Source organism: Pseudochaenichthys georgianus, chromosome 14, assembly GCF_902827115.2.
Source record: "Pseudochaenichthys georgianus chromosome 14, fPseGeo1.2, whole genome shotgun sequence".
Classification (NCBI taxonomy): Eukaryota; Metazoa; Chordata; class Actinopteri; order Perciformes; family Channichthyidae; genus Pseudochaenichthys; species Pseudochaenichthys georgianus.
This window is the reverse complement of record NC_047516.1, coordinates 32,902,368-32,917,408: the sequence shown is the minus strand read 5'-3', so window position 1 is coordinate 32,917,408 and position 15,041 is coordinate 32,902,368. Positions and strand designations below refer to the sequence as shown.

Genomic DNA, 15,041 nt, shown 5'->3' with positions numbered 1-15,041 from the left:
CGGCCCGGAGGCGTTCTGGTGCTCTCCGTCAGATTTGCACCATGATTTGCACCCCTGTCAGACGAGACATATACCACGTGATGACACGTTAGGCTCGTGTTGTGTTCAAGGGCCCTGACCTTGGCCAGGAAAAACAGGCACTCGCTTGTTTAATTTTTTTGCGGTCTAGATTTCTTACAATTTTTTCTTTTTTGCGTGTGTTTATAAATTACCTCGAGGGCCGTACCAAATGGTCTCGCGGAGGTTCCCCACCCCTGGTCTAGAGGCTGCAGGGCCAGGTGCAGGGCTTTTTGAATGTGATGTGTCTGGTCAAAGCAGGGGTAGAGCTAATGATGAAGTGCCTTAAACTGCAGTTCATCAACTGGCCACTTGAGGCTGCCACCAAAAGGGAGCAATCCCCAAAAACCTCCATGTCCGAAATCCGAAATAATAATAATAATAATGCATTTTATTTATATAGCGCTTTTCATAACTCAAAGACGCTTTACAGTATGAGGGAGGGTAGACAAACAAGGACAGGCAAACAAGTAAGTATAGTAAAATAAAAAAATAAAAAGGCAGTCAAGAGGAAGTTGATTGAGAGGGGGGGGGGCTTATGGGTAGACACTAGACAGAGTTGAATAGATGTGTTTTGAGGCGGGACTGAAAGACTGTGAGCGACTCAGAGTCACTGAGATGGTGGAGTGCTTTGTAGGTGAGGACCAGAATTTTGTAGTTGATGCGATGGGAGACAGGAAGCCAGTGGAGGTCTTTGAGGACTGGGGTGATGTGATGCCATGATTTTTTAAAAATAGAATATAGTTTAGAAATAAACACGTGTACAGCATGTTCTCTTAAGCCCTTTTCCCTGTCACAATAACTGTAGGTAGGTGGTGGTGGGGGTTATAAAACTAACCCATTTGAATTATATCCAGGCATAGAGTGAGTTATGCGTTATCAGGGGCGTGGCCTCTTTGAGTGACAGGTGGGGGCCTTCTCAGGTCGTTAACCAGTCTGCTCTGCTGTGACACCCGCCCTCGCCTCAATTTCACCAACAACGCCTATTTTTAGTTAGATGGTGGCGTCACTGCTAAGATGGGGACAGCTGGAGGCCCCCACTTCAGAGACCAACAAAGGAAATTAATCCAGACAGAACATGAATGTATATTTAAATTGAAGTTGATGAGACATCTCTCTACAAAGATATTTCTCATCAACTTCAAAGACTGCCACTGTATCCAGAGAGCAGCAACAACAGGGATAGAAAAACAGATTTGCATTGCAGCTTTCACCGCGCGAGCACACACACACACACACACACACACACACACACACACACACACACACACTTTCTCAATGTCGAAGACGCTTGCTTGGTAGCACATGCAGCTCCATGTCAACATCAACAGACAAATATCCAGACACAATTACATGAAACACAAACAACAAACATTTAACATAACAGCACAATCAGTGAGAGAAAAGCTGCTCAAAGAGCCTTCAGCGTAAATTGGATCTGGGATTAACTCTGTGTTTACTGTGAGGATTGACTGATGCACAAAGGAGTGCTTCAGTCTGACTTTATTGAATGGTGGGACCCTGTATCTCCCATTAGATGGTAGCAGTTCATATTCACTGTTCAGAACATGGTGTGGGTCGGAGATGATGTTGTTGGACAGCCTCACTAGGTTGTTATGATAGGCTGAGTCATAGAGTCTCTGACCGGGTTGACCAACAATCTTTGAGCAGATGTTTTAACAGGTGGAGCAGTTTTGATTTTAAAGCTGCTGAAAAACATGTGTACCAGGAAGTATTGCAGTACTGTAAAATTTGGTGTGTTGGTACGACAATCATCAGTGTAGAGAGTAAAGAGCACAGCTGAACTCACGCAGCCCTGGAGGGGGGGCACCTCCATTGGTTGTGATGGCAGATGACAGGGTTTTGTTAACCTTCACAAGTTGCTCTCTACTAGTGAGGAAAGCAGCATACCAGTAAATCAGGTATGAATTTACTTTCATTTTGGCCATTTCCGCCAAACATTTGGAAATTGGTCCGTGCGCAAAGCATTGTGGGGATTTTAAGACCGTGGAGTCTACACATGTGCAGCCTCGAATTTCACGCGACGAAGTACGCCGGCCTCGGTAGAATTCCAAGTATGCTGGATATTGTAACAGTCCTTCGGCGGGACTCGATGACTTAGTATGCTTGAAATAGTGGCTCTGGAGCAGCCTTCCTCGACATTGAGAAACACCCACACACACACTCTGGGTGTTTCTCAATGTCGAGTACGCTTGCTTGGTAGCACATGTCTTCCGAGTCACTTGCTTCAGAAGCGAGGCAAGAATACTTCCTGGCATTCGGAAAATGAAGAGTGGAACAGGCGAGCATGTGTGCATCATATGAGAGGCCCGGCCTTACATTTTCCGCCACAGATTTGGGGAAATTGGTCCGTGCGCAAAGCATTGTGGGGATTAGAAGACCGCGGAGTCTACACATGTGCAGCCTCGAAATGTCTCGCTACGAAGTACGCAGGGCTCGGTAGAATTCCAAGTATGCTGGACATTGCAACAATCCTTCGGCGGCACCCGATGACGTAATATGCTTGAAATAGTGGCTCTGGAGCAGCTTTACTCGACATTGAGAAACACACACTCTCTCAAGATTTATTTTTAACTGTCATCCTGAATGACGCTTGATGTGTGTAATAAAGTTGAAAAGACTACAGAGGGAATCGAGAGAGCAACAGATCTCCGTTTGGGGAGGATGTAGCGCGGATGTAGCGCGGTGCCGCTGCAGACGACAGTGCTACAGAAAATGCTAAAAACAAATATCTGCATTGATATAATTGGAGTTAAGGGCCAGAACATCCGAGCCAAGATGCAGGAAAGAAAAGTTCAGTAAACAGCCATTCTCTTTACTTCGCCTAAGTTTCTGCTCACTGATCTTATTTCATCATTCAGTCACATTATGCCAATCATCTACGCTCACAATTTTGTGAAAGACTTTTAACAGATACAAAAAGCATTATCCAACTTTATCTGTTCAAATAGGTGAAAAGGAGTGCCAGTGGACCCTCGTGTCACTTTAAGTTTAACTTGGTTATCTAAGAAAATGAAATGCATTCTTTCAAATCCAAAAGGTCCTTTACATGAGATTAGAAATGACCAGGTCAGGATGAAGATACATGAGGGCAAATAAAGTGCTACAACAGATAAACTATAAACAAATGTTTTTTACTCTTTACGTGACACACAAATCAAAATGTTGTGAGAATCCCACACCTACCCCCTGTGAGCTATAATTAGGGCTTCATCATTTACCATCAAACTATCATTCAAGATTGATATCAACATCCATGCATCAGTGTTTGGAAGGTCAACAAAGGCTGTCACTCCAGGCTTAAATAATATGCTTGCAAGCCAATAATGCACTAAATATTTACAAGGGGGTGGAGAACAACATTTATCACTTGGACTCAACATGCGGGTGATTTATAATAACTCCATGAAGGGGATATTTGGCATGGAATGAATTGTGGGACATCTTTTGTTTGTTTACGCAAACAAGATGGTCTGTGTTATTGTTTTGAAGTGATGGGTGTTTCCTTTGTAGATGATGTTAATGTGACCTGACCATCTCTCAGAGTGGTTGAAAATGACTGCTTGAAATGTCCCATTTTACATGCAACAGAATTGAGACACAAATGTATACTATAAGAAAGCTGTCTGGTGTTAAGTGATAGGAAATGCCTCCCTGGGCCACTGACTGACATCCCACAGCCACAATGACACGCTGTACGCACCGCTCACCCACGGAGACTGGAGAGCTACTGAGCCACTTCCAGAGATAAAGGCCAACACAGTGCTTTCTCCTCTCTAGTATCACCTTCTGTTTCGAAGTGTGGTGCATTCCCAGCATTCCTTGGTTTGGAGGCATGTAAGGAGAAAGGAACTACTTCTTTCAGCACCTGCTCCAAACACAGCTGCCAGAAAACCTTTCTTTAATCTTTGTTAAGATGCACTTTCGCCTGCTTTCCAGCTAACCCACATAAGCACACACAAATAACTTTCCCATTTAGTTTGGAACATTTGCCCTTTTCAAATGTTTCTAAGCTGTATGCAGTGCACACGCTTGGACATTGCTCAGTGTCTTGCTTTAGCTGTGTTACAATCGACAGGTTTCCATTCAAATCAAAGACATTATCAAGTGATAATAGGACTCATTTGTCATATTAAAATGTAGTTTCTATTGATATACTGGCTTTTCAGGCTTAGTGACATCCTTTTAGAAATGGTATGTACTTTCAAGAGGCAAATTCCATTCTTTTTATTGCATATTAGGTGGCTGGAACAAACATGGAAACTGTTGCTCATAGATAAGAGGACAAACAGAGAGGTGGAAGAACATCCCTTAGACTTCGATAGTTCCTATCATGCTGAGTAAAATGCTTCTCTTTCCATCTCGGTAAGAAGCAAGACAGAGAAGCTTCCATTTCAAATAACATGATTTTAAATCAGCCAACACTTTCTTTCGTCTCTGCTATTAGTCTTCCTTGCCACTGAATGCCAACATATGCTCAACCCCAAACAGAAATCTTTACTTTCTACTCACATCAGGATTGATGGTAGATAAGGTACACTCCAGAAAGCTGCAAACCAATGTCACAGTTCCTCTATGGCAAGATCCACTGAGGCAGAGTCACCAGGAGCAACTTGATCCCTCTCAAAGGAAAATGCTACAGCACTGCATTTTTTACTTTGGACAGAACTAGACTAGCCATTTCTCCTCGTTTAAAGTACATTCCCTCTGCTTATCTGCTGATCGTTGTAGCTATGTAGGTCACTTACAAAAGAGCACATTTCCAAAAATATAAAATAATATTCCTACATTTTCCTTAGGTGTGTTACAAGAAGGTATTGAAATGAACCGCCTTTAAACTGTTTCTCCTCCTTCCCCCTCCACATCTACTTACATGCTATGTTCTAGGGATGCTAAATTAGAAAAACTAAATTTCTGACAAAAAGCCAACCCTCTTAAACCTACACTTAGCGGTTAACCAACAAGACAATATGCAGCCAATGATTTCAAAATGGCAGCGGAAAGCCAACATGATTATAGACAGTCGCATAAGAAGCTTTTATTTGTAACAAACAGTTGACAGCTGAAACCTAATAACGGCACAAATCTATTTCTGAGGCAAGAAATGAATAAACTAGCCAAAGCCAGGCAACGAGTGCTTCCAGTTTGGATGGCAGTGAGTATTGTTTATGAGAGAAACTCTCAAAAACATACCATGTTTCTGTGCTGGACTGAACACACATGGATATTTGCCACTTCTAGAACCACCAATAGTATCCTCCAGATAATATCATGGCACTGGTGTGATGAAAGAGATACCGAATGAGGGAACTGAAAGACTGAAATCTAACTGTCGCTGTCTGAACTGTGATTCTGCTGTGAGAAAGCCCTCGACTTTGTGTAATAACTTTGCCCTTTTATTGCATTAGCAGTTTTGGTTGCTTCATTCTAATAGTACTTTACTTTACCTTGTCTTAAGGCCCGGAAACAGGCCCGGACTGGCCATCGGGAGGACCGGGAGGTTTCCCGATGGCCTGGCCTGTTAAGTGGCCTGCTGGCCTGAGGATTTTTTTGTGTGTGTGTGTGTGTGTGTGTGTGTGTGTGTGTGTGTGTGTGTGTGTGTGTGTGTGTGTGTGTGTGTGTGTGTGTGTGTGTGTGTGTGTGTGTGTGTGTGTGTGTGTGTGTGTGTGTGTGTGTGTGTGTGTGTGTGTGTGTGTGGCTCCGGAATCCGGTTCATTTCGAGCACCAAAAAATTGTCTGGCCAGAGCAAAAGCACCACATACGTCACGCTTACGTCGAGGCGGGGGCAGGGGCAGGGGCGGGATCAACTCCTGAACAACAACAAAAAGCCGGCGTTTTATCCAGTTTGTACACAACGATGGAGTGCAGTTTGGCTTTATGAAGCAGGCACGCAAACGGTTACGTCATGACGCAAACGATGACGCAATGACGCAGCACCAGTCGGACTCTGGGCAGTGTGAAAAGAGCCGGAGCTAAACCGAAGAACCGGTTCTGAACCTGAAAAGCTCTAGCACGGAGCTTGAACCGGAGTTGCGTTGGTGTGAATGAGGTAACAGAGCTTGAGGACTATCACGGGGTTTGTCAAGCGAAGCGGAGAGAATACTTACTTCCGGGTGTAATATTCTGTAAAGCAAATGAGCTGCTCCGGCCCTCGGTCCTGACGGACTCCAACAAATGTGAAGATCGCGTGACATAGACGCCAGCCATTGGAATGAATGGTGAAAAAAAATATAGGGATCTTACAATTTCAGAGGCGTTTTTGTAGAAATACTACGTCCTACGTTGTGGACCAACGTTGTATTAACCCAGTAGTCGCCAACCAGTCGATTTCAGCCCCGGAACAGGGTCCGTAGGGCTTAAGAGGTATCTTACCCAAGAGAACAGGTTTAGAAAGTCTGAGTAAATCAGTTTAACTAATCTCAGTATAGTGTTTTCCATCCTAAGTAAATCATTGCAACGAATGTATTGTGAACCCTCCACACGCTGCATCAGCATTGCAAAGGAAAGGCCTCTGAAAGCAACAAGGAGAAAGCAACAAATACATAGATAAGCTATTAGTAGGCAGTGCACTGGATCTCCCTGCATGCATGTTCAGGATCTGATCCACTGGAAAAGTCTCTGCCGTCAGCCAACAGTTTAGCTCCCATCACACTGAGGCAGTTAGTCTTCCCTGCATATGGCGTAGCAGACAAGACAGGAGTAAATTGACTATCTATTTTTGTTTTCAATAAGGTTTTCCATCCAGATATATACACCATTAGCTTAATAGACTGGTATAATCTTGCAATTGGAAACTTTTTCCAAGCAATCTGATCTGGCATACTGCGTGCGGTACATCAGTTGCTTAAACCAGCTCTACAGCTCAGCCAGCCATCCATGCCAGACTAAAGGATGGCTTCATAAATATTCCTCTGAGCCTGATACAAATGTACAGAAATACATATAGTAGTAGAGCATTGTCTATTAAATTGGCATTCGACAACATAGCAAAGAATAGTATTCCTATACGACTGCTTTAGGCTAAAGGGGCTGACATTTTAACTGATCAAACTGTGACGATGTTCCTATATATATATATATATATATATATAATTGAATAATTAATACTCCTGCTAAGTAAGCTCCACGTCTGTCTCTCCGCTCTAACCGAGTGCTGAGCACCGAGCCTGAAAACTGGACCTGTCATTCTGTCATCTTATCAATCTTGACGCTCTTTCTCCAGAATTGAGTGTTTCCCATTCACGTTTATAATTGCGTTTAAAATGATAGCACAGTGCTTTCTTTCTCACGCACGCTAGTGTGGATGCGGACGTGGCCAGGGTACTCACTGGACAGTGACAGTCAGCCATCAGCAGTGAAGGATGGCATTGTGTACATCTCCATGCTCTATGGCTCTACACAAAAAAAACTGCTCTCCGTTATACACATGCAGTATATGAAGTAGCTGGCTCAAACAAAAAAACAGAATGATTACCAATATTTACCTTTAGTTCTTGCTTTATAATAACTTGTTTTTACACTTTTGTTATGCAAATGGTGAACTTATGATACAAGGTTGAAATAACAAGTTTACTATTTCTGTTCCTTGATTCTAAGATGTTAACATCAGTGTTTCCCCTACCATTGTCTTGGAGGGGCGCTGCGCCCCGCCAACGGAGCCCCGCCAACGGAGCCCCGCCAACGGAGCCCCGCCAACGGAGCCCCACGCCCCCCCTGAAATTCAAGGTGTTTAAAAAATTAAATAAAAAATTCTTTTTTTTTAAAATGATATATTATTTATATATATATATATATAGGACTAAATTGCAACTAATCTATATCTACTGTCACTTTTCACATTGAACATGTGCTCTTTTATTAAATAAACTGAACGCTTTCATTTTAAATTGTGAGTTTAGTGTTTTTTAGACCCTAAGAAACACTGATGCATTAATCAATAACAATAATCCACAGCTCCTCTCTGCTCCAGAGGATTTACAAAATATATATCCCCATGCCACCACCCCCCCCGTGTTATTGTCTTAGATTCAGCTTTTAGTCTTAAGAAACTAACCTAGTTAAATAAAGAGCACAACTTTCCTTGCATACTTCAACATTTTTTACTCAAAACTCCACTTAAAATTGTTAAATTGTACTGTACAAGACCATGGAACGCCCCCCTGTGCGTACCTCAACCCAGTGGCTTTGTGATGTATTTTGTTACAGATTTATGAGAGCTTGGCTGCAGACATGGGCCTCCTCCTGCTGAGTACTGCTCTGCTGTCCACTCATCTGTCTGACTAAATCACAACCAGTATAGGATTTAACAGCATTTATATTCTCTTTCGCTGGTTCACCTCCTGAGTAAAGTCCTGTCCTCCTGGCTGCTGATCCTCTGATCCAACAGGACTCGCCGGGCAACTTTTATAATGCACTAGCCCTGGCCAAACATTACATATCTCTTTCTCTATTCACTTTCCCCTCACTGTAGTATGTTGGACTGCTGTCTAATGTATGCTAAGCTGCTGCTGCCATGGTAACCCGGTTTCAGGATTCAGAGACAGTTCAGGACTGGGGGGGGGAGATACACAGGGCAGGTGGAAGGCTCCCCTATAGAACACAGGATCGCCAACAAAGCCCTTAATGGGCAGTCGCCATCTTACCTTAAAGAACTCATTATACCCTACTGTCCTTGGGCATTGCATTCCAAGAATGCAGGGTTGTTGGTTGTTCCTAGAGTCTCTAAAAGTACAATGGGAGCCAGAGCCTTTCTTATCAAGCTCCACATTGGTGGAATCAGCTTCCAGTTTGTGTTCGGGCGGCAGACACCCTATCCGAGTGCGCTTAAGACCTTCCTTTTTGATAAAGCTTATAGTTAGCTATATAGCTATATATATATATATATATATATATATATATATATAGCAGCTAGTCTTGCTGCTATATGCTTAGACTGTTGGGGGGGACCTTACTTCTTCCTTCTCTCTGTGTAGAACTACATGAGTACTCTCTCATGTTCCAAATAACCCAGCTTCCCCCAATTTTGTTTTTGGTGTCTATCTACGCCGGGATCCTGAGTCGTGGCTGATCCTGATGCTGTGTTCCTGAGTCCTGCATCCTGAGTCCTGGATTTCGAGTCGTGGCTGAACCCATCACTGTGCTCCTGCCTGACTCATCATACTACTTCCCTGATGGCCCCCACAGGATGGCTGACATCCTCGTGGATTCATCTTCCTATTATACACACATGTATTTCCAAACATTTGGTCTACCTATGTTGCAAATGTATTATCTTTTCAATTTACACACGGCATCTATTGCACGTCTGTCCGTCCTGGGAGAGGGATCCCTCCTCTGTTGCTCTCCCTGAGGTTTCTCCCATGTTCCCTTTAAACTGGGTTTTCTCTGGAAGTGTTTCCTTGTACGATGTGAGGGTCTAGGACAGAGGGTCTAAGGACAGAGGGTCTAAGGACAGAGGGTGTCGTATTGTCATACTGATATTCTGTACAAACTGTGAAGACCACTGAGACAAATGTAACATTTGTGATATTGGGCTATATAAATACACATTGATTGATTGATTGATTGATTGATTGATTGATTGATTGATTGATTGATTGATTGATTGAAGGGCTGAGCAGCCTTAACTGTAATCCCCCCTTCCCATCTCCACATAAGATAACGGAGTACACCCAAAGACACACACTCAGATTAATCCAGCACTATATGCAGGATGTTTGGTATATTTCAGTGTTTCAGGGAAGGCTGGGGGAGTCAGGATTTGAGTGGTGACTAACAGAAACAGTAATGAGGTGACCAAATGAGTAGGGTTGCAAAGGGGCGGAAAGTTTCTGGTACATTTCCGGAAAGTTTACATGGGAAGTTAACCTGGGGAATTTTGGAAATATTCGATGCAAAATTAAACAAAAAAACATGACATTTCAACAGATTTAAAAAAGTTTTTTTTTTTTAGTAGAACAAGTTTTAATTATTTTATTGAACAATTATTTGTTTCATTGAAGAACGAAAACAGGAATGTTGAGTTAAACGTTACTCATCCCCCCCAACCCCACTCATTAAAAAATGAACAAAAATGAACCCCCCATCCAAAAATACCCACAAAGTCCCATTCTGAATGTGAAATGCAAAGAGCCCTTCTCCCTCCACAAAGTCCCATTACACATGCACATCTTCCTTCAAGCGATCCTCTGCATTTTGGCTAAACCCTTTCAGTCAACGGGCTCTTCCTGGGCCTCATCAACATCACACTCTGAGTCTTCCTCTTCTGTGTCACTGTCCAGCCTGTTGAGGATGCTCTGTGTCCGGCTCAGAGACCCTAAGGTCTGCCCGAATGCCAACCAGTTTTTCCACTCTCACATGTGTGAGCCTGTTGCGAACCTTTGTGTGGTCTCAATAGCCATGCAGTAAGCAGTGTGCTATGGCATGGATATTCAAGTGTACTTGAATGGCATCTGTTTGTTTTGGTCAAGATTATGCTAAAATATACTTTCCCCAACTATATTTAAGTTCCCTATGAAGAGCCAACCTTCAATTTAGCAAATTCCCAGTTTATTCCCATACATTCCCGTGGAAAGTTTCCATCTTTGAAAATTCCCGGAATGTTGCAACCCTACAAATGAGTCACAGCCTTAGTTTCCAAGTCTGATTCTAAACTGTGTCAAAAGGAGAAGAGTTGGAGAGGAGTTATTGACATAGTGTTCCAGCTGTAGTTATATGATATTTAAGATGAAGGGCTGTTTGTTGTGCGTGCGATCATTGCCTGCATATGTGACAGCAATATTTGTCCTAAAACATCTTGTGAAGCGTGTGTCTGTATTGGATACAAGTCCATCTGTGTTTTTGTGAATGTGCATGCTTGAGGGTGTGTGTGAGGAATGAGTGCATGGGCATGTGGGCTGTAGCGCTGACGTAACTCTCTGAAAGCTGATACAGCCTCGGTGCAGGCAGGGGTTCATAACCGGCTCCGTCACTAAAGGAAGTCTGAATGAGGGGTTTTCAGCAGTGACGCTTAGCGATGGCTTTCTCCCAGTTGCTATGGTCTGATAGGGTGGGTGGGGGTTAAATAGGGGGTGGGATGGTGACTGTGCAAACTCACCCTATCGGCTCAACTATAGGGCTCAGGCACATCTACCGATGCCTCCTCTCCTGCATGCGCATTCCCTGGTGTCATTTCTCCTTGAGGCATAGAGGAAGCCAAGTAACCCCCCCCCCCCCATCATCATAACACACTACGCACATACCAGATTCCCCAACTGTCAAAACCAGTTCATTGTGATCATTTACCTCACATACAGTGAGAGTTATTATACAGAGGAAGACACACACTCAGAGAGCATAACACGATGTACACAGGCAGGCACACACACACACACTATCATTTGCTCCATGCCCCCTACTCTGACTATAAACAAACTAGCATGCTCACCAAACTACGACCTGAGGTGTGGTCCCTCTCTCCACAAACACATACTCTTCCTCCTCTCTTCTCCACTGTGATGGTGAACGGGGAGGGGGCGGTCTGTTCCTGAAGGTGTGTGGCAGCCTCGTCCTGTGCTCTTACCTGTCCAAGATGTCATGGCTGGACGTGGTCGTGGCTCCCAGCAGTCCTAGTGCTGCACTCCCCACCGCTGCGGCAGCCCCGCCGCCTGCCTCCATGATACTGACTCACTGCAATGAGCTGCCTGCCAGAGGAGCAGAGAGGGAGGGGAGGAGGAGGAGGAGGAGGATGTGGAGAGTTAGAGCGGGAGGGAGAAATACAAATGAGATTCAAGAAATTACATGTAGAGGATATAGGGAGGATGACGAGGGAAAACAGTGGGGAATATTAAGAGAGGAGACAGGAATGAGGTGGAAAATGAACGGGAATATTGGCATGTGAGCAGGATGAGAGAACAGGGAGAGAAAGAAAATCATTAGTTGTTTGTAGATCAAAAAAGTCATGCTGATGGAGCTTTGCAAAGCAGGATTTCACTTGGTGTTAACACATGGAGATTCTGGCTCACACGTTCCAGTGTGAATGCAGTGCGACAGCAACATTGGCTGCACTGGTGTCCTCTGATGACTGTGCTCTAGGAGCTCTCTATTTCAAAACAGAATATCAACCGAATAATATTTAAGCCAGTCCATGTTTTATTTGAAATATCATATTTCATTATTCTCTACAGCAGCACTGTGTCCACACATTCACCGACTTAGTGACAGCTTTCATACGAACAAGAGAAGCTCAATGCAGTTTTCAAGTATGTTCGATTTCAATAAACATTTATAGCAAATTCCCCAACGAAGTATAACGGGCGGCTGATGCTCAGGAGGAAGATGGTCGTCCTCCAATCAGAGAATCGTAGGTTTGATCCTCACCTAAAACATGCTAAGGGAGCGGCCAACAGTCTGTGAATGTGAGTCTCCCTGATCAGGTATGGCAGCCATTGCGTCCGTATGAATGCGTATGAATGGGTGAATACTACAAAAGTAATGTATTTTTATGGTTGTAAAGAACTATATAAAAGGCAGCCCATTGACCATTTACTATAAATGCAACACAATGACACACATCCGAAACACACTGTTAAATGACTAGTATTTTAATGTATATAGTTTATATTTACATAATAGAAGTTGCAGTAAGGGGTGCCAAACGAATGTAATTATATCGTACCATATCTTAAAGTAAAAGTCAGACATACAGTTGGTGAGTCCAAGACCTCAGTCCCCCACTGTCCAGACTGCTTACAGAGCAAGGGTCTGCTAAACAGTCTTCCAGTCAACCAGCATGTCGTGGGGGGGGGGTGGACGACTTTGCTTAGAATGCTTACCAACTTTTTCTTTAGGAAAAGAAATAGCAAAGTTGCTTTAGGTTTTTTTTTCTGTCCATAATCTATACAATTAATAATGTAATCATTTCAGCTCTTAAAGTGCCTGTTTACCATTTCAAAAGGACAGTACCCCAGCAAATTACAACCATTTGCTTTTCTCACCGGCAAACAGTGAAAACAAAATAAGGTTTCTTAAAAACAACGAGAGGACCGTAGCATTCCCTTCTCGTGATGTCATCTACCGTTATTCCAATGTAATTATTTTCACAGAGAACATGCATTCTTGAAACTGATTAAGATGAATTTGGGACTATCGCCAGTGTATTCAGTGTACCCATAATCACAGCAGATAACTACCACTCTGGTGCTATTGCAATAATATGACCAATCAGATGACAACCTCCCAATTACATTTAAATGTAATGTTTTCAGCAGACAGGAACACAGCAGGAATGACCCAATAAAAGTCTGGAGGAGAGGAAGTCCGTACAGCCTGTTTTTCTGTTGCAGTCACTGGCTATGCACCGTAATCCCAGGAGGATGATGCCAAGACGAGAGAGATGGAGGGACGATGGGAGGGGGTGAGGGAGGAAGGATCCTTATAGGCCACACAGAAGCAGCTGCTTGTACATCTGACAAAGACTTGCTGGGCATATGTTTTCCCCAGGGCTCTCTATGGTGCGCAAATTAACACCATATTCATACTATCTATAATAGTAGTCAATAAGAATTACACATTTTCTTAATTACTCTTAGTTTTTACTTTTCTGTAACAAGAATTTCTTTAAGTTGCTGAAGTTAGTTCACATGTTCGAGAAAGTTTTTTGTACTTAAAAGGCTTCAGGGATCAAGGGCAGTATGAAGCTTTCCTCGCATATAATCAGGGATGCAAACTTGTCACCTTTAGGCGAAATTCGCCGTTTTGAATCCAAAATAGGTCGTTTGTGTGATTCATGTAGATCTGCAATAAAAATATGTTTGGGGTATGGGGGGGTCTGGGACCCGGAGTAATCTGTGGCCGCGAACTGTTATGTGCCATCATGACACGCATGGTGTTCTTTTTTTATATATTATAATGAAGCGCGAGCTGTGTGCTCGAGTCTTCCTGCCTGTCGGCTCTGCTCATGGATGTAAGGCTCTGCTGCTCGGCGATGAGGGTCTAGCTTCAGCAGCTACATTACCTACGGGTGCGTTCGTTAATATTAACTGTGTGGTCCGGAGTCACTGTGGCACAGACTGGACCGCTGGTGAACAGCTGTTAGAACGGCCGCTCAGGTGTTCAGAGCAGAGCTCCCTGTCGGAGCGGCAGAGCGTGATGTGCACTGAAAAGCTTTTCTGTCGCAATATTATTTAAGGAATCGTTGAGCTAACTAGCTAACTAGCATACATTGTCACTATCTGCTAACGTTAGCTTTAGCCTTTGTTTTCTAATAGTTTTTTTCATAGGCTATAAACAGAGGTGGTAAGTATAGATATTGAGTAATAGAAGCACTCAGATCTTGTACTAGAGTAAAAGTAGAAGTACTCAGATCTTGTACTTGAGTAAAAGTAGAAGTACTCAGGTCTGGTACTTGAGTAAAAGTAGAAGCACACAGATCTTGTACTAGAGTAAAAGTAGAAGTACTAAGATCTTGTACTTGAATAAAAGTAGAAGTACTCAGGTCTTGTAGGCTACTTGAGTAAAAGTAGAAGTACTCAGATCTTGTACTTGAGTAAAAGTAGAAGTACTCAGATCTTGTACTTGAGTAAAAGGAGAAGTACCAGAGTGTAGAAATACTCTATACAGTAAAAGTCCTGCATTCAAAATGATCCTCAATTAAAAGTAGAAAATTATTATCATCAAAATATAGTGAAAGTAGCGACAGTAAAAGTAGTCACTGTGCAGATTGATCGATCTCAGAATAATATATATGATATGTTTTATAATGATTGATCATGAAAGTGTTCTCAAAGCTGGTGAAGGTGCAGCTAGTCTGAATGACTTTGTAGACTGCAGGGTAGCTGGTGGATTTACTCCAGGTGGAACTAAAGTCTGATTTAACACTTGATTAGATTTCACATCATCCATCCACATCTGTAGAGTAACTAAAGGTATTAAATACATGTAGTGGAGTAAAAGTACACCATGTACCTCTGAACTGTAGTGGAGGA

The 15,041-nt window shown here is 43.1% G+C and overlaps 1 protein-coding gene across 1 annotated transcript in view; it reads right to left on the bottom strand.

Moving 5' to 3' along the window:
- The window catches only part of arhgap32b (Rho GTPase activating protein 32b), an 82,722-nt gene extending 67,681 nt beyond the window's left edge, over positions 1–15,041 (bottom strand). Inside the window, exons 1-2 of the mRNA XM_071205454.1 lie at positions 15,022–15,041; positions 11,639–11,759 (exon numbers count right to left, since the gene is read on the bottom strand). Of these exons, the coding sequence (XP_071061555.1) occupies positions 11,639–11,733 (95 nt within the window). The 5' untranslated portion in view covers positions 11,734–11,759; positions 15,022–15,041. The remainder of the gene's footprint in view (positions 1–11,638; positions 11,760–15,021) is intronic.